Source organism: Amphibalanus amphitrite, unplaced genomic scaffold, assembly GCF_019059575.1.
Source record: "Amphibalanus amphitrite isolate SeventyFive unplaced genomic scaffold, NRLGWU_Aamphi_draft 000238F_arrow, whole genome shotgun sequence".
Lineage (NCBI taxonomy): Eukaryota > Metazoa > Arthropoda > Thecostraca > Balanomorpha > Balanidae > Amphibalanus > Amphibalanus amphitrite.
In genome coordinates, this window is record NW_024881733.1 from 626,858 (window position 1) to 654,066 (window position 27,209).

The 27,209-nt window shown below is 47.4% G+C and overlaps 1 protein-coding gene across 1 annotated transcript; it reads right to left on the reverse strand.

Annotated features, from left to right (window-relative positions):
* Positions 1 to 2,555: 2,555 nt before the first annotated feature.
* LOC122386030 lies at positions 2,556 to 3,834 on the reverse strand. The gene is made up of 3 exons (XM_043374808.1): positions 3,537 to 3,834; positions 3,157 to 3,225; positions 2,556 to 2,866 (listed from the first exon to the last, which is right to left on the reverse strand). Exons 1-3 carry the CDS (start codon positions 3,783 to 3,785, stop codon positions 2,564 to 2,566), a joined length of 621 nt encoding a protein of 206 aa, XP_043230743.1. The 5' UTR covers positions 3,786 to 3,834; the 3' UTR covers positions 2,556 to 2,563.
* Between the last annotated feature and the right edge of the window lie 23,375 nt (positions 3,835 to 27,209).

Here is a 27,209-nt window from a genome sequence, read left to right on the forward strand (position 1 = left end):
ACCCTGCTCGGGCTAATGCGTGCCACAAAATCGTTCCAAGTGTCCGCCTGGCTTAGCTCCGCCTGACACGTGTTCTCCGTGTCAGCGGTGTCAGTGTTCTGTTTGTGTCACTGTGTCAGCGGTGTCAGTGTTCGTTCGGTGTCACTGTGTCAGCGGTGTCAGTGTTCGGTCGGTGTCACTGTGTCAGCGGTGTCAGTGTTCTGTTTGTGTCACTGTGTCAGCGGTGTCAGTGTTCGGTAGGTGTCACTGTGTCAGCGGTGTCAGTGTTCGGTCGGTGTCACTGTGTCAGCGGTGTCAGTGTTCGGTCGGTGTCACCGTGTCAGCGGTGTCAGTGTTGGGTCGGTGTCACTGTGTCAGCGGTGTCAGTGTTCGGTCGGTGTCACTGTGTCAGCGGTGTCAGTGTTCGGTCGGTGTCACCGTGTCAGCGGTGTCAGTGTTGGGTCGGTGTCACTGTGTCAGCGGTATCAGTGTTCAGTCGGTGTCACTGTGTCACTGTGTCAGCGGTGTCGGGGTGTCACCACGGTCCGTGTCACCGTCCGTCGCCGCTGCCCGGGTCTCAGTACCAACCACACCACGGCCGCAGTCCCGTACGGCCGGCCGGCCGCCGGCTGATGGACCCCACTGCACACTGGCCGCACCTACAGCCGTGTATGGGGCCGCATTGCTGTCGGCGAGAGGTGCGGTCGATGGCAGCCGGACGAAGCCTCCGATGCGCACGGAATAACAATGAGCTCCACCGCTGCCCGGCAGGAAAGGGAACCCGCCCGAACCAGCGGTCTCCGACCTAATGAAAGCTCACTTGTTGACCTCCAACTGACCTGACCTCTACTCCCCGGTGAGTGCGCTGCCGCCGCTGCCGCCATGGAGTCAGGGGCACCCCTGGCCTCCCCAGCGGTATCTGATCGGAGGCCGGGACCAGCTCAGTCCGCCGCGTGTCGACATGGACGGCACTGGGCCGGTCGGTGCTGCGACCCGACGCCACTGACACGGCTCGGCTCCGGCTATGGACAGCAGACAGCGGTCCGGCGCGGCTCTCCAGCGGCCGGCGCCCGCACGGTATGCAGGCGACGCCAGATGAGCCGATTGTTTTTGCATTCGGTATAATGTGCAGGTGGTGAAGCATTGATCAATGTGCAAATGTTAGTTCCCGAGGGGCACAAGCGTTTCAATGGAAATTATACGGTTGTACCTAGCTCAGTGACGGTGATACAGGCAGTAAGTTTAAAATAGTCCACTGAGATGCCGTCTCCCAAGTAGTCCCGGATCAACAATCGGCCTGTCAGAGAGGGGCGATGCAACCCCTTCCAGGGTTTTCGCGAATACCTAGCGTAAAAACGGCGGAGCGCATACCCTCTGGGGTAGCATATCGACAATTTTTTTTTTTTTAAGTTCAGGTCTGAGTCGTTTCAGGTCTGAGTTAAGGTCACCAATTCACATAAGAAATTATCAATGTTTGGCTTGCTCACATTTTGGGCTCTGGCCGCAGACTTCTAAGTCAGATCAGACTTATTTTTGGTTTTCGCACTCGTGAATAGATGCTTTACATAGATGCCCTAAGAATACTAAACTTGTAGGTACTTTGATTTTCAGGTCAGTGCCAGGTCATCACAGTTCACGGAAATCTTTTATCGCGCATCGGTCACGTGGCACATGTTTTATGGTATATTTAGACCATAGATTTCAAATTCTGTGTCGGTTATGTCATTAGAGGTTATTTTGAGTTGAATTTAGCTGTGGTCAGGTAAAACAAGGTCGAATTTTAAAGTTAAAAAATGAACAAAAGTTGGCTATCGGATGTAGTTTGATCTCAAGAACACGTTGGTCCTATTTATATTCGTGTACGATGTCAAATGCGTGCTGAAAAAAATTGAAACAAAGTTATGATAGTATTTTTTTACAATGATGCGTATAACCTTGTTATTTTTGAAGATATTTGGCTAAAACTTGGTAGAATACCTATATCATGGGCATTAGGGTGACACTTATTTTTGAACTTTTGATTTTTCAGGAGCGAAGGCCTGGGTATGGTGTGAAACCATGAGAAAATACCTCCTGTGAATTTTCACATCGATCGAACATATTTAAGAGGTGCCCCAAAGCCATTTTTTTTGGAAACGTACACCAAAAATAGATAACGCATTTTTAATTAAGTTTTTGATAAAGTACACATCAATTTGGCTTTGGGGGTGTAAAACGTCGACAAAAAATTCCCACCCCTCCAACAACCAATGGCAGTTTGTTAAAAAGATACACCTGACACGCGCTGTCATGAAGGCACACCACCCTGACCGGCGTGTATTAGCCCCTGACTGGGGGTTTCATGGGAGCCTAAATCCCACTCATTGCTGCTCAGCTAACGTCGAATAGCGCACGTCTGGGAAGCGCCGATGTTCCCCGACAAAAAGTCAAAGGCACACCACGCTGACCCGCGTGTATTAGACCGTCGATGGGTGTCTCGACAAAAAGTAAAAAAAGGCACACATGGCACACAAAAAATCACACCATGCTGACCTGCGTACATTCGACCCTCGCTGGGGGGTCTCATTATGAACCAAAATCCCAATCACAGGTACTCATCTAGTGTCGACTTGCGGACGTCGGGGAAACGACGTCGATGTTCCTCGACGACCTGGAGAAGGAACTGTCTTTGTTCCTCATCCTTCGTGAGGATGGCGCAGTAGCTCTGAATCAGAGCCACGCCCCGTTCGGCAAAATCGTTGACAACCTTGAGGGACTCGGCTCGGCGGCGGGCGAGCTGGTAGTCCTGGCGTTCCGGCCACTCGGCCGGGTCCACCTCAAAGAATTCCGACGGGCCAAGGGCGTCCACGAGAAACTTGGAGCTTGACGAAGCGAGGCAGCGTCTTCCTCGTCAGTACAGTCAGGTCAGGCTCCAGTGAAATCCGCTTGGGCGGATCTTCTGCGCCGTCGCGGCCAAAGGCAGCCACGATCAGCCTCTTCTCCTCCAACGTGGTCCTCACGTCGAACAGAGCGAGCGACACCAGCTCCTCGGAGATGTACCAGAGATAACGCCCAAACGCCTTCGATGCTTCCCTTGCGATTTCCTCGTCCTCGTAGGACAAGAGTGAGCGGTAGAAAGATAGGTCCTGGGCCGGAGCACGGGCTGCCAGCGGGGCTTCGTACGACGCCGGTACATACAGCGTCGCCAAGAAGAGGACGACCGACGAAGCGGGCCAAGTTCTTCTCCACCGCCTTGGTGAGCTTGAACTGTCCGCGGAATAAGAAGATCTTCAATGCGTATATCAGTTTGCCCATCCATCCAGCGCGGTGGTAGGTTCCGGGCTTGGACATCCTGATTCCTCCAGGGGAACGCCACCCAAGACAACGATCGTCAAGTTGAGGAGTTATCGATAGTCATCCCGATGCTGCGTACTTTGAAGTTTCTCCTTGCAGAACATAATGACTTCGTCACTGGTGGACGGGATCGGCTCGATTGGCTCGAACATCGCCTGGTCGATGGATTCCCATTCGGCTTTGAAGCGTTTAAATAGTTAAATATCGGGCCCAGACGACGGTGCGAGACAGGCGCCGAACGTTTTGTCGGCCACGATCTCAAGAATATGGTGCCGGCAGGCCAGGTGGAGGAGATTCCGCCCGAGTCGCTGTTGGACGTAAGTACAAGCTCCGGCGCGCACGCCGGTGTTGGAAGCGGTAGTGTCGAAAGACATTCCCACAACGCGTTCGGCGACGCCCCAATTCTCCAGGCAGCTGACAACCGCGGTGGCAACATCGTCACCCTTCCCGCTGGGCAAGCGTGGGACTCCCATGAGCTTGTTAACGCCATCCCCAGAAACGAGGATGGGAAGGCGCTCAGATGCCTTTGCTGGTGATATCCTCGACGATCTTTCCGTCCCAACGGACGGCGAGGGGTACGCCCGGAGCAAACGTCTTCCGGATCACCTTCGCCACATCCTCCCTGACGCGCCTCCGGTGTCGTTGGATCGACTCCCGGTTGACTACAAGGTTCTGGGGGATTGGGTTGTACGCCTCAGCAGCAGCGTGGAGGATGTGGACAGCACTCCGGTTAGATGTTCTTGTTCGATCGAGCGCAGCTGCAATCTGCGGGGTCACCGTCGAGACTCGAGCTATGCGACGTGTTGGGGGGAGGAAGCAGAAGAGGGCATCAGACGCCATATTGGCTTTGGGGCACCTCTTAAATATGTCCGATTGACCTGAAACTTCACAGGAGGTGTTTTCTCATGGTTTCACACCATGTGCAGGCTTTCGCGCGTTGAAATATTCATTTTGGGATTTCCCCCTACAAATAAGTGTCACCCTAATGGGCATGCCTGCAATAACGTATTTTTTTCGAAAAGTCAAAAACTTTTGGAATGAAAGATAAAAATAAAAATTTTATAAACTTATAATTTTCATTTTTTTTTTAATTTTTGAAATCCGAGATAGCAGTTTCATGGCACAGTGTATTCTGAGTCCCCTAATGAAAAGAAATTTGATAAACTGTAAAAAAAAACTGAGCTTTTGAGAGCGATTGCCGTAGTTCAATGTTTTGCGTTGAAATCGTACGAACATGACGTCATGCTGACGTGATTCCCGGCCGACCTATGGCAGCTACGAAGCTCACATTCAGATACAAGATGTCAAATTGATGAAGGTGAAGGTATTGCAAGTTTCGCGCTGATAAGTCTAGTGGTTTAGAAGTTATTGCAGTAAAACGAGACAGGGGCTATAAACAGCCCCCCTGCGGGGCGCGGGTTAACCCTCGCCCTGGCAGGACATTTTTCATAACGCGGCCGGGCAAGGAGGGTAGATGTGCCCCCCCCCCCCGGCGTCTCGAAACTAAGCGTCGTATAGCTTGGCAACAAAGACCAGTCGATTTCTCTCAACGAGTAATCGCGATTGGTGGTATATTTGTTTGACCCTAGGTCAATATTTGACCCAGTTATGGCAGGTAAAACGTCAAATTTCGGGGGAAAGCTGTAATTTTCCAAATTCCTTAGCCAATATTGGCGAATATATGAAAGATAGCGACATGAAACTTTAACGACCGTGTTTCTTAACGATTTGGCAACAAAATGATGTAGGTATAGGTAGTTGAATGCATTTCAGTCAGTACCTACTGTCGTGACGTATTCCCCGGGAACACGGGAGGTCACACCCGCCGCCGGCGAGGACGGTCGCGAATATCCGGAGCTTTCCAACTAACCAAGTCAACATTGGCGCATCTATGAAAGATAGAGGCTTGCAACTTTGAAGAGCGTATTCCTCAGTCAATTAGCTGCAAAATGACATATCGTTCACTGAATTTGCTCTTTGACTGACGCTACGTATCCCCGCCAGGTCACATCCGCCGGCCTGGTGAAAACCGAGAGTTTGCAACTAATGGAGCCGATACTGGTGTATCCCGCGCCCCGTAGGGGGGGGGGGCCGAAACGGCCCCCCCTGTCCTTTTCGGTCGATATCTCCTAAACGGCTGGAGATATCGCCACCAAACTTTCAGGACCCCTCCGGGCATCAATTTTACACATTGTGACAAAAAATTTTACCAGAGGCTATGATAGGTTGGCCGCAAATGACGTCAGAGTGACGTCATGTTCTGTCATTTTCGACCGAAAAAAGACCTTCGCGAGAAGACCTGTCAGGACTACAGCTTTGAAGATACAGAAAAATGATCAAGACATAAAAGGTGTAGAATTGACAGGGCTACAAAACTGCTGTCTCGAATTTTTGAAATTTTTGAGTTTTGACCCCCCAAAATCAAAAAAGCATTTTTTTGGATATCTCCGCCAAAAAATCCAAAAAGCTTTTTGAGTTTCGAAAAAACCGGAATATGTGTGATAGTGCCTACCGTCTTCTATCTACATACCAAATTTCATATCGATACCTCGTTTTTTGGCCAAGTTATAGCGAAAAAACTGTTCAAAAATGATGACGTCAAATTTTCAAACTCAATTTTTGGCAATTCTAGGACTCGTAGAGCAAAACGAAGACCACCATTAGACTCCCGTGACCAGCTGCATCGAATCGATACCCATTTTATGCAAAAATATCAACTTTGAAATTTGACCTAATTTGACCTGACCTTGACCTGACCTTCACCAAAACGTGACCTAGGCTGGCCCCAAAGGCTGCCTAACCCACATAATCGCATTTGTCATGTAAAATGGACCATAAAACATGTATCACACGACACATTCATATTGTGACCCCCGGTGACCTGACCTCGCTGTGACCTGACCTGGTATCAGTGACCTCAGATAGCAAAGTATGTGTTTGAAGAACAATGTACCATCGATGGTTTTCAATAAATTACCAATTTACTCGCTTTCACAGCACATTTCTTGAATTGCCTGTGAACGGTGAAAATCTGACCTTTGACCTGACCTGTGACGTCATCGGTTTGACCTAGGTCAATGAAATTTGGTCACAAGGTAGTTCCCGGGTGGGGCTATCGAACTCCGTTTGAATTTTGAAAATCGGCCGGTAACTTTCCGAGATCTTAGGGGGGGCCGAAACGGCCCCCCCCCCCCCTACAGGTGGTAGGGTCCGCCGGTAGCCCTACGGGGCGCGGGGTATCTATGATAGAAAGCGGCATGTATTTTTTTACGATCATGTTCCTCAGACTCATCGACTAACGGGCTCCGCCACTGGTGGGTCAACGGGGTCCGCCCCTCCCAATAATTTACCGATTCCCCCCCCCATTGAATTATAACGGGCAGGTCAAGAAATTGACCTGACCTTAGGTCATTGATATACAAATTCCGAGAAATCAGGGTGTTTCACTAAAAGTGTCAAAAAGTAAATGCTTATTAAAGATATAAAGGTAAAATACGCAAAGCACGTAGTTGCGCACGTAGCTATGTTGCAAATTTTTGGACATTTATGCTTTGGCCACTCAAGATATATTTTACACTCATGCGGAGCGAGGGCAGGTGGCCAAAGTTACTAGTCGTTTTTGTTCCTTATGCAGAACAAGAACAGGTTATTTACACCGCAACAGGAGGGGTGGATTACACTTACATTTGGTGCTATTAGAAACATTGAAACCGTACGCCGACTTTTCAAGAAACGTTTCACTCTCTCACCTCGCTACGACCCAAATTATAAAAGTTTCACAGGGCTTCTTGAGAGGTTTAAAAGGGTTCCGATGCCGGTTCCAGTCCAAAAAAGGCGGGTCGCCCCCACCTCTCGGCGGAAATCGTTGAAAAGGTCAGGGTCTTTTTTAGGGCCTTTTAAGATAAAAAGAAGCTTATTTCAAAATCAGAAATAGCCAAGCCCCCAAGTTATCAAAACAACCACTGTAACGGCTGTAGCCACCAAAAACTGGCTGGACCAGAAGTTCCCGGGCCGAATAATCAGCTGCCTCACCGCCCGTCCCTGGTCAGCGCGAGGCCCCGATCTGTTACGCTTTACTTCTGGTTTTGGTCAGTAGCTCTCGCAGAGCTGAGGAAGACTCAAGTCGCATCACTTTGGGAGCTGAAGAGCACAATGCAAGGCTTTGCCGACAGTCTGGACGCTGAAGATGAAAACGGGCTGTGAGGCACCTCCGAACACGTGCAGAAACGGTGCATCAAAAGAAGGAGTGGATATGTGGAATAGGTTTGAGTGACGGTGATATCATTTTTATATGTTTAAAGGGACTATCCCACCTTCTAAAATGTTGTTAAAACCAGTTAAATTGTGCCCGACTTTATAGATTGGATGACCAGGAACACGGTTCTGGCATTTATTTTTCATTAAACATCTTAGGCTTCCCATATTCCAAACACAAACTTTCAAATATGTGACGTCACAGCCCAAAATTACCTCCTTCCCCAGGCCACATTACTGTCATAAAGCTGATTCTTTTTACTCTGTAGGCACCACAACAAAGTTCAGTCCAAGTTTTAAGCGATTTTTCAACGAACAAACCCATTTAAATCAGAATGACTAAACGAGGTGACGCCACACTAACGGTCGCTCCATGTTGAAGATAGGGCCTTGTACAAGGCCCATTCTTCTTCAACACCAAGAGGCCGCGGGGGTTGCAACCTAGATATATAGTGGTTTCTGAACCTCGCCGCAAACTTGGCTATCTCAACTCAAACCCCATGTTAAAGGTGGGATAGTCCCTTTAACCCTCGCATGTGTAGGGGGGGGGGGTCGGATGGACCCCCCCCATGGTTTTTCGCAAATAACTCGCGTAAAAAGCGGCCGATCGCGACGAAACTTTCAGTACCCTCACATTGATCAATTTTACACCTACCCTGAAAATTTCATGACACTGACCCAAATGACCTTTGACCTGTGACCTCTTTTCCGAGACCATGTTTGGCCGGAATCGCGATTCTGCGTATGTCGGCTCGCATTAGCCGCGCGTTTGCAAGCTTTTCGTGGTTTCAAACGTTCAAACATGTGATTTGATGTTGCTTCCATGCATTAGGGTGGGTTTCAAGGTCACCTGAAGGTCAGGTCAGGTCATTGACCTTTGGTGACCTCGGGTGACCTCGGTTCACTTTTTCGAGCTGTACATGTTTCTAGGCTAGTTTTTGGAGCTGAATTCGAATTTAGCAACCATTTGAACATTTACGAAGTAGTTTTGGTGCCTTCGTAACATGTTACGAAGCTGTCAGAGGCGGTTGACACGTACTACGAATACCCGTCACGACGCCTACTGGTTGACCTGACCTGACCTGACCCGACCTGGTCTAAATGCTTAAAGACATCATCTGTGATCAAAACTAACACGATATTCGTGATCAGCACCCCGAAAAACCCCTCAGCAGCCACACTTTACGACTTTCTAACAGGTCCCGATTTTCCCGACTTTGGAAGGTCAACCAATAACCTAGGACCTTAAAATTGGGTATCATCGGCTTCCTCTCGTCACGGGCAACACGCTCGTTTTTTTCCGCGAAGCTCTAGCTCGATCAGGGGCCAAACGGCAAGAGGGGGGGGGGGGTCCAACCGACCCCCCTACACGTTAGAAGCTGGCAAACGCCGCACACATGCGAGGGTTAAATGTCCAACAATCGCGGATGAAATGATGTGCAAGTGTCCATAGAAAACATTGTTATTATGTGCATTAGGACCTTTTACTTTTTGACACTTTTAGTGAAACACCCTGTAGGTACAAGTTGTAGCTACCAATGACCTCATTACCTCATTACATCCTGCAACTTTCAAAGGACCCCCTCATCTACTGTAACTCTGACATGGTGACAAATTAACAAAGAAGTGATTTGAGGTCGGGTCATTCGGAGTGACCTGGTGACCTCACCTTGAAAGTTAGGAGGTTTAAAATTGCACACAATGTGTAAAATGGATAGGAAATAGTCATGCTAAATTTCGCGGCGCTATGCCCCGCGGTTTTTCCGCTATTTACGAAAAACTCGGTAGTGGGCGGATATCCCCCCCCCGTCGGTGCGCGGGTTTATGTTTTATATGCAGAGCACCGTTCTTCTACGTCGGCCCGTGTAAATTCAGCGTCATTGTGAGCTCGCTGCGTACGGGCGGCGACCATCTCTACGGTCTCGTCAGTTGTGCGCCGGGGCCGCGGCGGCCGGCAGCGGAGTGCTGGGCTGCAACTGACATAGTCGGTTTACCCATTCCCGTGCGGTCATTGAGAGAGAAATAACAGTGTCATTGTGTATTTCTAGCTATAACAATAAGCTAGCTTGTGAGTGAAGTGCTGCATGCTGGTCGTCGTGTTAGAGCTGCACTCAAAACCGAGTCTGTGCTCTGAAACGGAGCGACAACGGAGGAGCTGCATGGAAACTATCCAGTTTTGTCGGAGTACTGAGAGGTCGGTATGTAGCTTACAACTGGCTTCTTGTCGTGTTAACCCTCGCCGGACCTATTGGTTTTCTACATACGCGCCGGCCGAGGGGGGGGGGGTACGACCCCCCCCTCGCCGTTTCGCCCCTGGTAGAGCTAGCGCGTCGCGAAAAAAACGATCGTGTGCGCCGTTACGGAACGCAGAGATTGGTACCCGATTTTAAGGTCCTAGGTCAACCGGTGACCTCTGAGGTCAGGTCAAGTGCCCCAGGGTACGGTTCAGTTTTTGGTGAATAACTTCGCAAAAAACGGCCGCAGAGCCACGATTTTGGCAGCATCGTGTTCGCCTTGCTCAGGCGCGTCGAATGATATACTTTTTGTTCGGGTCAGGTCAACTTAGGGTGTTGACCTCAGGTCAAGGTCAGGTCAGCACCCCCAGGTCACGAAGTTGGTCGAAAGAGGTCATGTCGCATATCATTCGATTCGGCAGGTCTTCCTGAGTCCATTGGTGGCTTTCTCGACTCGCTAGCTCAATTTTATCGGGAGTTATTGACGAAAAACTAATATGACCTTGATGACGTCATAAAAGACGTCACGAAAGGTCAACATTGCAAAAGTGACGCATCTAACCTTGCAAGGAGTGCATCAAATCACGATTCTGTGTGCTTGAGATTGTTGAAGATCGTTCCCGGCGCCAGAATAGCAGTTTGAATTTATCCCTATTGACTTATAATGGTGAGGTCACGAAAACGACCTGACCTCATATGACCTTTAGGAAAAATCCGAGATATACAAGTTGTGAGACTCATAATGGATACTAGATCCTGCAAGTTTCATTTCCCTGTGACATCTCCTCTGGCAGTGAGGGCGTTGCGAAGTTGCGACATCTGAAGACCGTGCAGAGGTTCACTTATGACGTCATAGGTCAGTGACCTGACCTGACCCAAACATGCGATTGGTGTCAAAAGATGCGGCTTGGATCAAAGGTCAGGTATGCCAAGTTTCAACTCTCTATCGACAGCGTGTTCGGAGCTATCGCGAAAAACCCTATGGGGGGGGGGGCACCCGCCCCCCCCCCCTCGGTCGGCGAGGGCGCGCCGGCACATGGAGGGGGGTTGATGCTACCCACCCCCTTTAAGGTTTTTCGCAAATAACTCGCGTAAAAAGCGGCTGATCGCGGCGAAACTTTTAGTACCCTCGCGTTGATCAATTTTCACCTACCCTATAGAATTCATGACCCTAACCCAAATAACATTTGACCTGTGACCTACTTTTCTAGACCATGTTTGGCCGGGCCGGAATCGCGATTCGGCGTATGTCGGCTCGCATTAGCCGCGCGTTTGCAGTCTTTTCGTGGTTTCAAGCGTTCAAACATGTGATATGATGTTGGTCCCATGCATTAGGGTGGATGTCAAGGTCACCTGAAGGTCAGGTCAGGTCATTGACCTTCGATGACCTTGATTCCCTTTTTTAGTTTTACTTGTTTCTATAGCTACGTTTACATAGGGATACACTGTAAAAATATTTAGAACCTATGGTGGTTGTAGGGTGGCTGGATCTACACCTAGTATCAATATAGTTCTAATATAAGTCGATATTTTAAATATATGGATAACGTACACCTTGGTTAGAACAAGACTACTAGCCGCACCATTTCAGTACACATTGCATACGTGATACGTCTCGAAGCATACGAAACAAAATAGCACCTTTCACAGATAAACATAATTATAACCCAAGCGGGTTGCAGGGTGCCTGGATCTGCACCTAGTATCAATATCGTTCTAATAGATTGATGTAGTACACCTTGGTTAGAACAGGACTACTAGCCGCACCACTTGAGTATGCAATGCATACTACTCGAAGTATATTAACCCGCGCCCTGCTGGGGGGGGGGGTGTTTGAACACCCCCCCCCCTTGTGGTTTTTTGCGAATATCTCAAAAACGGCGGCGCGGAGCGACGCCGTTTTTGGTACACCTTATCATACATCAATTCTACACATGTTGTGAAAATTTCAGACCAAGGTCATTCAAGGTCAGGTCACCAGGTCACTTGAAGTGACCTCACCTCATAAAAAGTTTCAATGTCTGCCATAGCTACACCGAGTGACCGATCGCTTTGAAACTTTCAGCGATTAATAAGGGTAACAGTATCTATCAAATGTATATCTTGGAATTTTGATATCGGTGACCTAAGGTCAGGTCAATTTTGCGACCTCCCCATTATAAGTCAATGGGAGAAAATTGAAATGCGCCTCTTTTCGACGAAAGACATTATAAACACTCCCAAACACTGAATTACAAGTGGTTTAGACACACTGAACATGAAAATGGTGTCCGTGACCCCCGTTTATGCCCTGAGGTCATCTTAGGTCACGAATGGTATCTAACAGTTTTTCGCAAATAACTTTTGATAGAGGCATGCTAGAGCGATGAAAACGCCTTAGATGTGTTCAGCTCGACGATACGGATCGACTGATATGCAACATGACCCTTTCCGGTCAGGTCATGACCTTGACCTGAGGTCAAATTTTCAAGTTGACCTTTCAAGGTCAAGTTATAGTTCATTCGATGCGTCTTGACGAGAGGAACACGATGCCGGTAAAAGTAAGCTCGTACAAGGCTTGGGTCAAAAGTTATTGCAGAAAAACTGTTTCCGAAAAAATCGGCTATTTTTGCAGTTTTTGCCCCCTGCAGGCAAAACCGTTGGCGATAGGTCAAATCTGAGAGAATTACTCAGAAAGGGCGTTAATAGCGCTATCGAATGCGCTTTTCCGCGGCGCTGTAGCTCTATTGGTTCCCGAGTTATGCGTTGGCTTCCTGGAAATTGTCGACATTCGACCTGAAAATCGGCGAAATTTTGCCTTCAATGACCTCTGGTGACCTGACCTTTGACCTGACCAAAAAAGTGACCGAAGTGATTTCGTCATTATTTTTGGCGCTCTTTCGAACGCCGCCTTCCGCGTTTCGCTACGTGGCCCAGGAGCCGAGTTAGAAGGGGGGGTGTTCAAACACCCCCCCCCCCAGCAGGGCGTGGAAATCCAGGACCCCCAGCCGGGCGCGGGTTAACCCGCGCCCTTCCGGGGGGGGGGGGTGTTTGAACACCCCCCTTGTGGTTTTTCGCGAATATCTCAAAAACGGCGGCGCGGAGCGACGCCGTTTTTGGTACACCTTATCATACATCAATTCTACACATGTTGTAAAAATTTCAGACCAAGGTCATTCAAGGTCAGGTCACCAGGTCACTTGAAGTGACCTCACCTCATAAAAAGTTTCAATGTGTGTCATAGCTACACCGAGTGACCGATCGCTTTGAAACTTTCAACGATTGATAAGGGTAACAGTATCTATAAAATGTATATCTCGGAATTTTGATATCGGTGACCTAAGGTCAGGTCAATTTTGCGACCTCCCCATTATCCCTATTAGTGGCAGGGGGGGGGGGTTGTTTTTATCCACCCCTCAGGTTTTTCGGGAATATCTCCGAAACCGCTGAAGCTACGATGCTGAAATTTTCTGACTTTTCCTAAAACTAAATTGGGCACATTCCCTGAAAATTTCAAGCTCATAACTTTACCAGGGGCGGCTCCAGAGCACTGGGAATTGGGGGGTCCTACTCGTGAAGCGAGTCATTTGGGCGAAGATCACGATGCTGCACCAGTTTTACGAACAGTGAATGAAAGGTATCATGTGATAACATATACAGTTATTGTGCATCCTCTTTTGACACGTTTTTGCTATAATAGGCGGATCCAGGCGTCCAAAAAGGGGGGTTATGTTTTACCTCCCAACATAGGTGCCCTGACACCGCCTATGCATGACCAATACAATTGTAGTCGTTCTCTCATAAGAAAATTGTAACATAACAAGACCATTACCATCATTTTTAGAAACAGTACCAACAAAAACCTTATTTACTATACTTTTTGTGTACCCCCAATCTCAATGATCTGTATCCGCCTATGATTTTTGAAAATGCATATTTTTGGGATCCATATGAATTCCTGGTTCATTTGCTATCGATCGGCAAAAGTTGCGTTAAGATTGGTTCAGAAACCTGGCCGTGATAAACAGTCTAAAATGTATCTGCAATTTGCCCGTTTTTACCCCCCTCTACCCCCCCTATTGACATTTTTTAATTTTTATTTTTTAGAAATGTAGATCACGTTGAGCGAAATCGAATGCCGTTTGAATTTTGAAAATCGGCCCGTTAGATCTCGAGATATCAAGGGGGGGTCGTAAACAGCCCCCCCCCCTGCCACTAATAGGGGGTAGCCAGGAGCCTGCCACTAATAGGGTTATAAGTCAATGGGAGAAAATTGAAATGCGCCTCTTTTGGACGAAAGACATTATAAACACTCCCAAACACTGAATTACAAGTGGTTTAGACACACTGAACATGAAAATGGTGCCCGTGACCCTTGTTTATGCCCTGAGGTCATCTTAGGTCACGAATGGTATCTAACAGTTTTTCGCAAATAACTTTTGATAGAGGCATGCTAGAGCGATGAAGACGCCTTAGATTTGTTCAGCTCGACGATACGGATCGACTGATATGAAACATGACCCTTTCCGGTCAGGTCATGACCTTGACCTAAGGTCAAATTTTCAAGTTGACCTTTCAAGGTCAAATTATAGTTCATTCGATGCGTCTTGACGAGAGGAACACGATGCCGGTAAAAGTAAGCTCGTACAAGGCTTGGGTCAAAAGTTATTGCCGCAAAACTGTTTCCGAAAAAATCGGCTATTTTTGCAGTTTTTGCCCCCTGCAGGCAAAACCGTTGACGTTAGGTCAAATCTGAGAGAATTACTCAGAAAGGGCGTTAGCCCGCGATGGGCTGGGGGGGGGGGTAAATTTTACCCCCCTCGCGAATTTTTGCGATATCTCAAAAACGGCGGCGCGCAGCGCCGCCAAACTTTCAGTACCTTTTCTTACATCAATTTGACACGTTCCCTGAAAATTTGAGCGAAATCCGTCGGAAAATTTTTGAGAAATTGACGTTTTAGTGACGTCATGTTCGCCATTTTCGCCTCAAAAACGGCAAAAGTTCAAACGCCGCTAACATCTTCATTTTTAAAGGAATCAACACGTAACAAAAAAGGTTATACGTAATTTTACTTTATCTATCAAATGGCTATCTCGGTTTTTTGAAAATTTAGGATTTTGGCCTAATTTTTTTTCAAAAAACTGACTTTTTTGGGAAAATCATTATAAAATCCAAAATTTTGAGTCTATCGAAAAAACCGGAATATTTGTCAGAGAAGTGGTCTATGTGCACCTACATACCAAATTTTAGAAGAATCGGTTCAAAAATGTGGGAGTTATTCAAAATTTTACGTCACACGACACACAAAATTTTTGAAAAATGACTTTTTTGGAAGTTCTAGACCTCGTAGGGAAACAAAAATAGCACCATTCGATTCACCGTGACAAACTGCATCAGATAGACACCTTTTTAGGCCTTAACAACCAACTTCAAAATTTGACCTCACTTGACCTGACCTTGACCTGACCTCGACCTGAAATTCATCCAGAGGTGGTCCATATCACTTATTGAGTGTGCCTATTGAATTCTATGAGTAAAATGACTCATAAAACATGTGTCGCACATGCCCTTTTCTATATTTTGTTTTTGATGACCTGACCTGACATGACCTGACCTTGACCTTGACCTTCCACTGCGCGTGTTAACACGCGCAGTGGAAGGGTTGCGAGTACTACGCCCAGTGGAAGGGGGGGCGGATGTCGCCCCCCCCCTAAGATCTCAGCTCCCACTGGAGCTAGAACGACGAAATTTGGAGGGTAGGTGGGGGCCATGGGGAACTCTATTGTGTGTGAATTTCGTGACCCTAGGTCAATATCTTCAAGGTCAAATGAGGTCAAATGTGGTCAAATCTGCCATATTAGCGACTTTTTTGCGTTTACACGCCGATAACTCAAAAAGTTACCGGCCGATTTTTTTTAAAACTTTCACTATACGAAAGAGCAAACATTTTTGAGCATGTATGGTGAATTTCTAGACAATCCAACAATAAATATGGCAGTTAGAAGCCTGCTAAGGGTAAGATGTCGCCGGTTGAAGCGGCATCGGCCGACGCGGGAAACGCGGCAATCACAATTTTGTGTTTACACACTCATAACTCAAGTTGTTACCGGCCGATTTTCAAAATTCTTTAACCATATGATTGCCTGTACAATTCTCAGTCTTCTCACCGAATTTGACGCGAATCTAAAATAATCAGCGGTAAGGAGCGCGATGTAAAGACGGAACCGTCCCGCCCCGGCACAGTCTACAATTCAGGCGGCGCGTAACGGCTAGCGCCGGCCGCCGCGCCGCCGCGCCGCCGCGGCGGCAGGATGTTTGACTTTACACCGCCGCGCTGGGGCATTCCACGTCAAATCGAACAAAAATCGGCTGTTTTGCACCTTACCATCAGCGATTTCATTATAAATTTGTGAGCGAGTTCCTGTGTGGCTCCTGACATTACATTGATGTTTTTTGCACATTCTGACCACAGGTCTTCTAAATATAGGGCATCAAATTTTTACAAAATGTTGCATCTTTATATTTTTGAACGACCATAACTTTGGTTGTACTTGTTTGATTTGAATGAAATAAACCTTACTGTTTAGGTAATTTCTTAAGCATTTGTTTAGAACTGCACTAACTTAAATATATGACCTTGAAATTTGCTTAACTCTGTTCTTAAGCACAAATATTGAAATAGCAAAAAACACGTCACCTTCGATTTGGCTCATTTTCATATATTTTATTGCCTACTATATTCTTAACAACCTGTGAAAAAATTAGAGTGGGCCATTCATAAGTTTTGAAGAAAATTGCACATATGCAAACGTATGTTAGCACGCGCAGTGGAGGGGGAAGAACAAATTTCGCCCACCCCTCCTGTTTTTCGCCAATATCTCATAAGATTAATGCGAAATTAATTATGGCTACCTGTCAAGAATTGAATTGGGCATCTCATCGTGCAAGCAATAAGAAAATCGGTTCACAACTGTTCTAGTAATAGCGGTGTAAAGTGAACATCCTGTCGCCGCAGCAACGCGGCGGCTCGGCAGCCGGCGCCGACCGCTACACGCCGCCTGAATTGTAGACTGTGCCGGGACGGAACGGAACGGTTCCGTCTTTACATCGCGCTCCCTACCGCTGATTACCTTCGATTCGCGTCAAATTTTGTGAGAAGACTAAGAAATGTACAGGCAATCTTATGGTGAAAGAATTTTGAAAATCGGTTGGTAAACAATTGAAATATGAACGTGTAAACACAAAATTGTGATTGCTGCGTTTCCCGCATCGGCCGAGCCCGCCTCAGCCGGCGACATGTTACTCTTAGCAGGCCTCTAACTGCCATATTTATTATTGGATTAACTAGAAATTCCCCATACATACTAAAAAATGTATGTTCTTTCGTATAGTGGAGATCAAAAGACGTGAAAATATCGTAGCGTGATAATGTTTTCGTTGAATTTACTTCATGATGCATTTCCACACGGCTCAAAATTCACCGCAAAATACCGTTTGCCTGAGACACTTTTACTATGGAACGTGAATGCTTGACTACGATGACTATGCATTTCCATTCTCGCAGAGTTTGGGATATCGCTAATCAGCAATCATTCATTTCAGAAAGTGTACACAAGCAAGCATGTCTTGACTCTGTCTTTCAAGGTCACGCGCGGTTGCGTGATGTTGATGCATGAAAACGGCGTTTGCCGCGAAAGTTATGAATGGCCCACTCCAATTTTTTCACAGATGGTTAGGAACATTGTGACGGACATAATATGTAAAAATTACCCAAATCGAAGGTGACGTGTTTTTTGCTATTTAAATTTTTCTGTTTTAATTCAAGGTCAAATGCATTTCAAGGTCACTTCAATTTAATTTTATAATTAAAAATCAAAGCCTTATCAATTGCCTATAAGACCCTGTTAATATCATTTTGATACCAGAAAAGGAACCAGAGTTATAGCCATTTAAAAAATTGATGTGTGGCATTTTTCGCTATATTCGATGACCTATATCTCAGCGATACGTTATCAAATTTTGAAAATATTATACGTAACTCAGTTTTGAACCATGCCCAGTCTGCCTACAAATTTTCAGAAAAATCGAAGGGGATGACGGATTTCGGTGTTTGATTTGACGTGGAATGCCCCCGCTATTACTAGAAAAGTTGTGAACCGATTTTCTTACTTCTTGCACGAGAAGATCCGCTATTCAATTCTGGACAGGTAGCCGAAATTTCACATTGATATTGTACTTGCGGCGCGAGTTATTGGCGAAAAACAGGAGGGGTGGGCGAAATCCGCCCCCCCCCCCTTCCACTGCGCGTGTTAACCCGCGCACCGACGGGGGTCTGCGCCAACTTAGTACCGACGGGGGGGGGGCGGATGACCGCCCCCCCCTGAGATCTCGAGAACGAAGCAAGATAGCGACAAGCGGTAAACGGCATCGGATACGCACGGTCAAGATCTACAATTTTTACTAAGGTCATTTTCAGGTCAGGTCAAAGATGACGTCACAAGGGTCGAAAAAGTCAAAATGGCGGCGCTAAATATGGAGAGAGTTTTTCTCGAATAACTTTCGAATTAGTCAAGATAGGAACAAACTAAGAGCATCATCGTGATCCTCTCGTCAATCCGCATCGAATGATATATATGTTGACCTCGAAAGGTCAAGGTCAAAGGTTGACCTCAGGTCACGTGACCTCGAGGTCATCATGTATATCATTCGATGCGTCTTGACGAGCTGAACACAATGAGACCATCCACGCGTCTGTATCTTGTTCCTGTACGGAGTTATTGGCCAAAAACCTTTGGTGACCTTTGATGACGTCACATGACCTCACAGCTGCCCAACAGCAAAACAGACCTCAAGGTAGTGAAGGTTGATCGTATATGAAGTCATGTATGGTATATGGGGCCATTCCGACCCGTTTTAGTGGTAAAAACAGGGAGTTGATTTTTCCCCCATTGACTTATAATGGGGAGGTCGCGAAATTGACCTGACCTTAGGTCACCGATATCAAAATTCCGAGATATACAAATTGTAGCTACTAATGACCTAATAACACCCTGCGACTTTCAAAGGCCTCCGACATCTACTGTAGCTCTGGCACGGTGACAAAGTTGCAAAAAAGTGACTTGAGGTTGGGTCATTCAAAGTGACCTGGTGACCTGACCTTGAAAGGTAGGAGGTTCAAACTTGCACACCACGTGTAAAATTGATAAGGGAATAGTCAAACCAAATTTCGCGGCGCTACGCGCCGCGGTTTTCCCGCTATTTGCGAAAAACCTCAGGGGGGGCGGATATCCGCCCCCCCGTCGGTGCGCGGGTTAACCCTCGCCGGCCGAGGGGGGGGGGCGGGTGCCGCCCCCCATAGGGTTTTTTCGCGATAACTCCGAACACGCTGGCGATAGAGAGCTGAAACTTGGCATACCTGACCTTTGATCCAAGCCGGATCTTTTGACACCAACCGCATTTTTGGGTCAGGTCAGGTCACTGACCTATGACGTCATAAGTGAACCTCTGCACGGTCTTCAGATTTCGCAACTTCGCAACGCCCTCACTGCCAGAGGAGATGTCACAGGGAAATGAAACTTGCAGGATCTAGTATCCATTATGAGTCCCACAACTTGTATATCTCGGATTTTTTCTAAAGGTCATATGAGGTCAGGTCATTTTCGTGACCTCACCATTATAAGTCAATGGGGAAAAATGAAAACTGCTATTCTGGCGCCGGGAACGATCTCCAACTATCTCAAGCACACAGAATCGTGATTTGATGCACTCCTTGCAAGGTTAGATGCGTCACGTTTGCAATGTTGACCTTGCGTGACGTCATTTATGACGTCATCAAGGTCATATTAGTTTTTCGTCAATAACTCTTGATCAAATTGAGCTAGCGAGTCGGGAAAGCCACCAATGGACTCAGGAAGACCTGCCAAATCGAATGATATGCGACATGACCTCTTTCGACCAACTTCGTGACCTGGGGGTGCTGACATGACCTTGACCTGAGGTCAACACCCCAAGTTGACCTGACCCGGACAAAAAATATATCATTCGACGCGCCTGAGCGAGACGAACACGATGCTGCCAAAATCGGCGCTCTGCGGCCGTTTTTTGCGAAGTTATTCACCAAAAACTGAACCGTACCTTGGGGCACTTGACCTGACCTCAGAGGTCACCGGTTGACCTAGGACCTTAAAATCGGGTACCAATCTCTGCGTCTCGTAACGGCGCACACGCTCGTTTTTTCCGCGACGCGCTAGCTCCACCAGGGGCGAAACGGCGAGGGGGGGTCGTACCCGCCCCCCCCCCCTCGGCCGGCGCGTATGTAGAAAACCAATAGGTCCGGCGAGGGTTAAAGTAGACAATGAAATTTAGCAATGCAGAACCTGCGAATTTAAGCTATGTTTTGAGCATTTAATGGTTTGCAACACAATCGTCACACGCTTAATTTTTGGTGGACTTCGTTTTGAATGTGCTGTTGGGGTAATACGCCCACTTTGGTGTGTGGCAAAACGCCCATCATGGGCGTTTTACCCCTAATGGGAGTTATACAGTACGGGTATTTGCGAACCTTTTTGGCTGGAAGTGAGTGTTGGGATACGTTTCTAATGTTCAGGATCATAGGCGGCGGAACGGGGGGGGGCACCGGGGCACCGTGCCCCTTGAATTCTGCAAGGGGGGCACCAATAGCAAGGTGCCCCCTTAAATTTGATGTATTAGTACCAGGGGCGGATTCGGGAAAACTCCAAGGGGAGGGTCATGAATCGAAGTGTTGCCCCTACCTATACCCAAGATTAAAATCTCAACGGATTTCGGCCACTTAATTTTGGTGGTGCCCTATTTTCAGTTTTTTTCTTTATTATTGGTTAGTCGTGTGATGGCTGGTGTCCCTGCTAGGCCGCTGGTGCCCCTGGAAAGACTGTAGTACCTACCTACCCTGCCCCCTGACAAGCCTACGGTGGGCCCAGCTTATGACTTAGGTGCCCATGGGCCCTGACAGGCCCGTGGTGCCCCTGACAGGCCCGGGGTGCCACTGACAGGCCTGTGGTGTCCTTCCTAGGCCTGTGGTGTCCCTGGGCCTTGGCAGGTCTGTGGTGCCCCTGTTAGAACGCAGGTGCCCTTAACAGGTTTGTGGTGCCCCTGACAATCCTAAAGTACCAACGACAGGCTTGTGGTGCCCTTGACAGGCCCATGGTGCCCTTGCGAGGCCGGTGGTTCCCCTGCGAAGCCGATAGTGCCCCTGGCAGGCCTCTGGTGCACCTGGCAGGTCTGTGGTGCCCCTGGAAGACCTGTAGTGCTTTTGCTAGGCCGATGGTGCTCCTGACAGGCCTGTGGTGCCACTGACAGGCCCGTGGTGCCCCTGCTAGGCCTGTGGTACCCCTGGCGGGCCTGTGGTGCCCCTGTCGGCTGTCAGGCCTGTGATGCTCCTGGCAGGCATGTGGTGACCCCAGGCCCAAAGTCATGACCCATGCTACCTCCCCCCTGGGCCCTGGGATTCGCCACTGATTAGTATTGCGATGGCTTCTTGGTAATTTGATAGGGGAGAGCGGGGCCAGTTGAACCACTTTTTATATATTGACATGCACAGCGAGATCTAGTTGTCATATCGGAAAATGCACAATGCCATGAAAAAATATGCTCTTTTGGCTTTATTTTAAGATATGTAAAATTATGTTTCAAACATATTTTGCTGCCAAACGCATGCTTATAAAACAGCTCTACGCCTGTTTCAAATGACCCCGATGCGAGGGTCAATTGAACCAGCCCATGGGGTCAATTGCACCTATCCTTAACAATGGGATGTTTTCCTCTTTAAGACCACTTTCTTAAGGAGCTATTTTGTCCGGTTTACTTTTCCAAATGCTACATTCAATAGGTCGTTGGAAAGCTAAAAGTGCAAAATTCCTCATAATAGGTGACATAAAGTACATAGACTATGGTAAAATGGGCGGATGAGAAAAATGAGAAATATCTCAGGCAATAGTGTGCTTTCAAGCAAAAGGCTGGAGAAAAAGGGGTCAAAAATTGAGCTCAATTAAACTACTATTTCAGTTTAAAAGCTCATTTCAAAGGTGGGCTATCTCCTTTAATGTTTACAGCCCCTGAACAATAACCATTGCAAAGGTCACCGGGGTCCATTGAAACGGCCTGTGGCCCTGTTTCAACTGACCCTCAGAGAAGCGTTTCAATTGACCCCATCCGCTCCCGCCATCTCGCACGCGCCGTAAAGCACATGTCAAACGAGCTGGAGGGACGGCATCATGCTGAATGAAGGGCCAAATAAGGTGTTATTCCGGAGCCAGGAGTTCTTTTTTCAGCAAACAAAGGTATATGAGATATCACAAAATATTCATAAGAACGATTTCTCCCAAACGCCCCTCAAAAACACAAAAACAAGTGTCAAATCAAAATTACCGTCCGTTTGCCGCCCAAACGCCGTTGACAAAGGAAGTGGTCGAGCGCGGATGCGCAGTGGTGTCGGCAACGCCATATGTTGCATACTGTTGAAAATAAAGCCATGTTTCATCTGACCCCGTGTTTCAACTGGCCCCGCTCTCCCCTACATGTAGGATTAACCCTCGCCCCGTTGGGGGGGGGGGGCATTTTGGCCCCCCCCCCCCCTGTGGTTTTTCCTGAATAGCAAGAAAACGGCAACGCTCAGCGCCACCAAATTTTCAGTACCTTCCCGGGCATCAATTTGACACCTTCACACCAAATTTTAAGTCTTAGGTCACCTTAGGTCAGGAGTTATTGAGGTCAAACTGAGGTCATGTTCGAGCAAAAATGAGCAAAAAACATGCAATCTTGAAACGCTCACCAAATCTACAGTTATCAAGCAATTTCAAAGTTCTTTATATGGTCTAGTAGACAAAAGGCGGCGCTACAAAACTGTTATCTCGGATTTTCAAAAATTTTGGTTTTTGACCCAAAAAAAATCAAAAAATTGATTTTTTTAGAAAAACTTTGAAAAAATCCAAAATTTTTCCGAATTTCGAAAAACCGGAATATATGTGATAGTGCCAGCGCTTTTCTATATACATACCAAATTTCAGATCGATATCTCGTTTTTTGGCCAAGTTATAGCGAAAAAACTGTTCAAAAATGATGACGTCAAATTTTTGAACTCAATTTTTTGCACTTCTAGACCTCGTACGGCAAAACAAAGAGCACCATTGAACTCCCCGTGACGAGCTGCATCGATTCGATACCCATTTTATGCAAAAATATTAACTTTGAAATTTGACCTAATTTGACCTGACCTTGACCAAAACGTGATCTAAGCTGGCCCCAAAGGCTGCCTGACCCATATAATCGCATTTGTCATGTAAAATGGACCATAAAACATGTATCACACGACACTTTCATATTGTGACCCCCCCGTGACCTGACCTCTGTGACCTGACCTGGTATCAGTGACCTCAAATAGCAAAATATGTGTTTGAAGAACATTTCCCCATCGATGATTTTCAATGAAATGCATTTTACTCGATTTTACAACGCATTTCTTGAAGTGCCTGTAAACGGTGAAAATTGGACCTTTGACCTGACCTGTGACGTCATCGGTTTGACCTAGGTGAATAAAATTGGGTCACAAGGTAGTTCCCCGTTGGGGCTATCCAACGCCGTTTACCGCTTGTCGCTATGTTGCGTGGTTCTCGAGATCTTAGGGGGGGGGCAAAATGCCCCCCCCCCAACCGGGCGCGTTGCTCGGCAGAGCCCAACGGGGCGCGGGTTAATGGAATTTATCAAACGATAATAAGGATTGGAAGAGACAAACACAGAGGTACTAGAGGATCAGCTTAAAGTTAACCACACATACGGGGGTGAACTGCCATTTTCGTTTAACACGCGCAGTGGAAGGGTTGCGAGTACTACGCCCAGTGGAAGGGGGAGGCGGATGTCGCCCCCCCCCCCTAAGATCTCAGCTCCCACTGGAGCTAGAAAGACGAAATTCGGAGGGAAGGTGGGGGCCATGGGGAACTCTGTTGTGTGTGAATTTCATGACCCTAGGTCAATATCTTCAAGGTCAAATGAGGTCAAATGTGGTCAAATCTGCCATATTAGCAATTTGCGTTTACACGCCGATAACTCAAAAAGTTACCGGCCGATTTTTCAAAAAACTTTCACTATACGAATGAGAAAACATTTGTGAGTATGTATGGTGAATTTCTAGATAATCCAACAATAAATGTGGCAGTTAGAAGCCTGCTAAGGGTAAGATGTCGCCGGCTGAAGCGGCATCGGCCGACGCGGGAAACGCGGCAATCACAATTTTGTGTTTACACACTCATAACTCAAGTTGTTACCGGCTGATTTTCAAAATTCTTTGACCATATGATTACCTGTACATTTCTCCGTCTTCTCAGCGAATTTGACGCGAATCTAATATAATCAGCGGTAAGGAGCGCGATGTAAAGACGGAACCGTCCCGCCCCGGCACAGTCTAAATTCAGGCGGCGCGTAACGGCTAGCGCCGGCCGCCGCGCCGCCGCGCCGCCGCGGCGGCAGGATGTTTGACTTTACACCGCTATTACTAGAAAAGTTGTGAACCGATTTTCTTACTTTTTGCACGAGAAGATCCGCAATTCAATTCTGGACAGGTAGCCGAAATTTCACATTGTTGTTATGCTTGCGGCGCGAGTTATTGGCGAAAAACAGGAGGGGTGGGCGAAATCCGCCCCCCTTCCACTGCGCGTGTTAATAAAAAAATATATAAAAAATAAAAAGATCATCGTGTCAGGGCTGTGACGAAAAATAAGTGGCCTAAATCCGATGAGAAAACAGGATTTGGGGGTACCCTAGGTTTGGCTCCTTGAGCTGGTGCCCCCCCCCCTTGTCTCAAATCGTTCCGCCGCCTATGTTCAGGATTCTTAGGAAATATGCAATATCCTGGTTAGTATCGCCTGGAACAATTTATTCGCACGAACTAATCTCCGCTCCCCAAGGCGGTGACAGCCCGTTTACTGAATGAGGAGTGGGGTGGTAGGTAACAACAGTGTTCATGACGTGTTTGGTGGTGTAATCTATCGATTTAAACAAACGAAATGAGGAATGGATAAATACTACATTCTTTTGTCAGACTAGTACCGAGCGTGTGATGAAACGTTCAGGACTGGGCGTTATGCCCCACTCATATGGGCGTTATGCCCCATGGGTGGGGCAAAACGCCCGATTTGTAGTCCTCTCAATTCGGATGGCATATCTAAAAAAACATGCATACCACTTGTTTCTGATGTGTTATTCGAAGAAAGCCAAGGTAATGAGCTACCAGATCAGCTACCTAGTTGTCTTTCAAATTTGTAAGATAAAGAGATGCTGGGGCTGGAAAGTTAGGGTGGGCGCTTTGCCCCACCCTACCCTATCAAAATCGACCGAATTTCAAATCAAAGCATAGGCGAAAGCTCAGAGGCCTATCATCGGATAGCTCAGAGGCCGTAGTAACGTTACGATGCTGGCGTAGATGCGTAACAACTTTAGATCAGATGCTGGCGAGTCGTTTGGTGCCGTTTTAGCGATAGCGCTCTAGCTCCACTGGGTGGGCCACAAACTGCTGTGCAGATTTGAGTCACGTGACCTTTGCTGACCTCTGCAGGTCAAATGGCTGGGAGTGGCACCGAATGGCTCTGACTGTGGATTGTGAATGTCATGGTCAGGTCTGCGGAGTCGATGAATTTTCGGTGACTCGGACTCCAACTCCGACTTCCAAAAACCGACTCCGGCTCCGGGCAGAACCGTCGACTCCGAATCCGACTCCAACTCCGACTCCGCAGCACTGCCAAGTCGCGGATTTGATTGATTTTCGATGACTCTGACTCCGGTTACCAAAAGTCAAAACCGGCTACGACTCAGACTCCGGTCAGAAGTGTCGACTCCGGCCGACTCCGACTCAGACTCCGCAGCCCTGGTCATGGTCTATATTGTGTGCAAGTTTCAGCTTGATCCGAGGTGTCCCAAATCTGGGCTGAATCCGGGCTGAATCTGGGCTAAACATGGGCTGTCTAGATGGACACCTTCCGCCGTGGACCCTAGGTATTTCCCATACCTGCTACATTGCATGATTAAATCGAGACATCCAGGCATTTTAATGGCACGTGCACTGTACCACACTTTTCAAAGTTTAATGCAGTGCTTTAACCCTATTAGTGGCAGGGGGGGGGGGGTGTTTTTATCCACCCCTCAGGTTTTTCGGGAATATCTCCGAAACCGCTGAAGCTACGATGCTGAAATTTTCTGACTTTTCCTAAAACTAAATTGGGCACATTCCCTGAAAATTTCAAGTTCAAAACTTTACCAGGGGCGGCTCCAGAGCACTGGGAATCGGGGGGTCCTATTCGTGAAGCGAGTCATTTGGGCGAAGATCACGATGCTGCACCAGTTTTACGAACAGTGAATGAAAGGTATCATGTGATAACATAAACAGTTATTGTGCATCCTCTTTTGACACGTTTTTGCTATAATAGGCGGATCCAGGCGTCCAAAAAGGGGGGTTATGTTTTACCTCCCAACATAGGTGCCCTGACACCGCCTATGCATGACCAATACAATTGTAGTCGTTCTCTCATAAGAAAATTGTAGCATAACAAGACCATTACCACCATTTTTAGAAACAGTACCAACAAAAACCTTATTTACTATACTTTTTGTGTACCCCCAATCTCAATGATCTGTATCCGCCTATGATTTTTGAAAATGCATATTTTTGGGATCCATGTGAATTCCTGGTTCATTCTCTATCAATCGGCAAAAGTTGCGTTAAGATTGGTTCAGAAACCTGGCCGTGATAAACAGTCTAAAATGTATCTGCAATTTGCCCGTTTTTACCCCCCTCTACCCCCCTATTGACATTTTCTTAATTTTTATTTTTTAGAAATGTAGATCACGTTGAGCGAAATCGAATGCCGTTTGAATTTTGAAAATCGGCCCGTTAGATCTCGAGATATCAAGGGGGGGTCGTAAACAGCCCCCCTGCCACTAATAGGGGGTAGCCAGGAGCCTGCCACTAATAGGGTTAATATTGCCAGCCGTGTGGTTCAAGGGGTGTGGTTAAACGCGTTGAACCGCACGGCTGCTGACGTCACTATCAATTATAGTTGTGAGCTTTTTGGCAGGTATGGGAAACAGGGGCGGATCCAGGAATTTTCGGGAGGGGGGGGGCAGCAAGTCGAAATAGGGGCGACCTGGCAATCCGGGGGCGCTCAATACAAAGGGGGCACCAAACCGTCAAAATCGGGAGCTAAAAGCCCGCGCCGTGCTAGGGGGCGTTATCGCGCTCCCCCTCAGGTTTTTCGCATACCTATATCTGAAAAACGGCTGCGCGCAGCGCCGCCATTTTCAGCATACCTTATCATGCATCTTTTTTGCACATGTTGTAAAAATGTCTGACGCGGGTGATGGAAGGTCAGGTCACCAGGTTATGCCAAGTGACCTAGCCTAAGAAA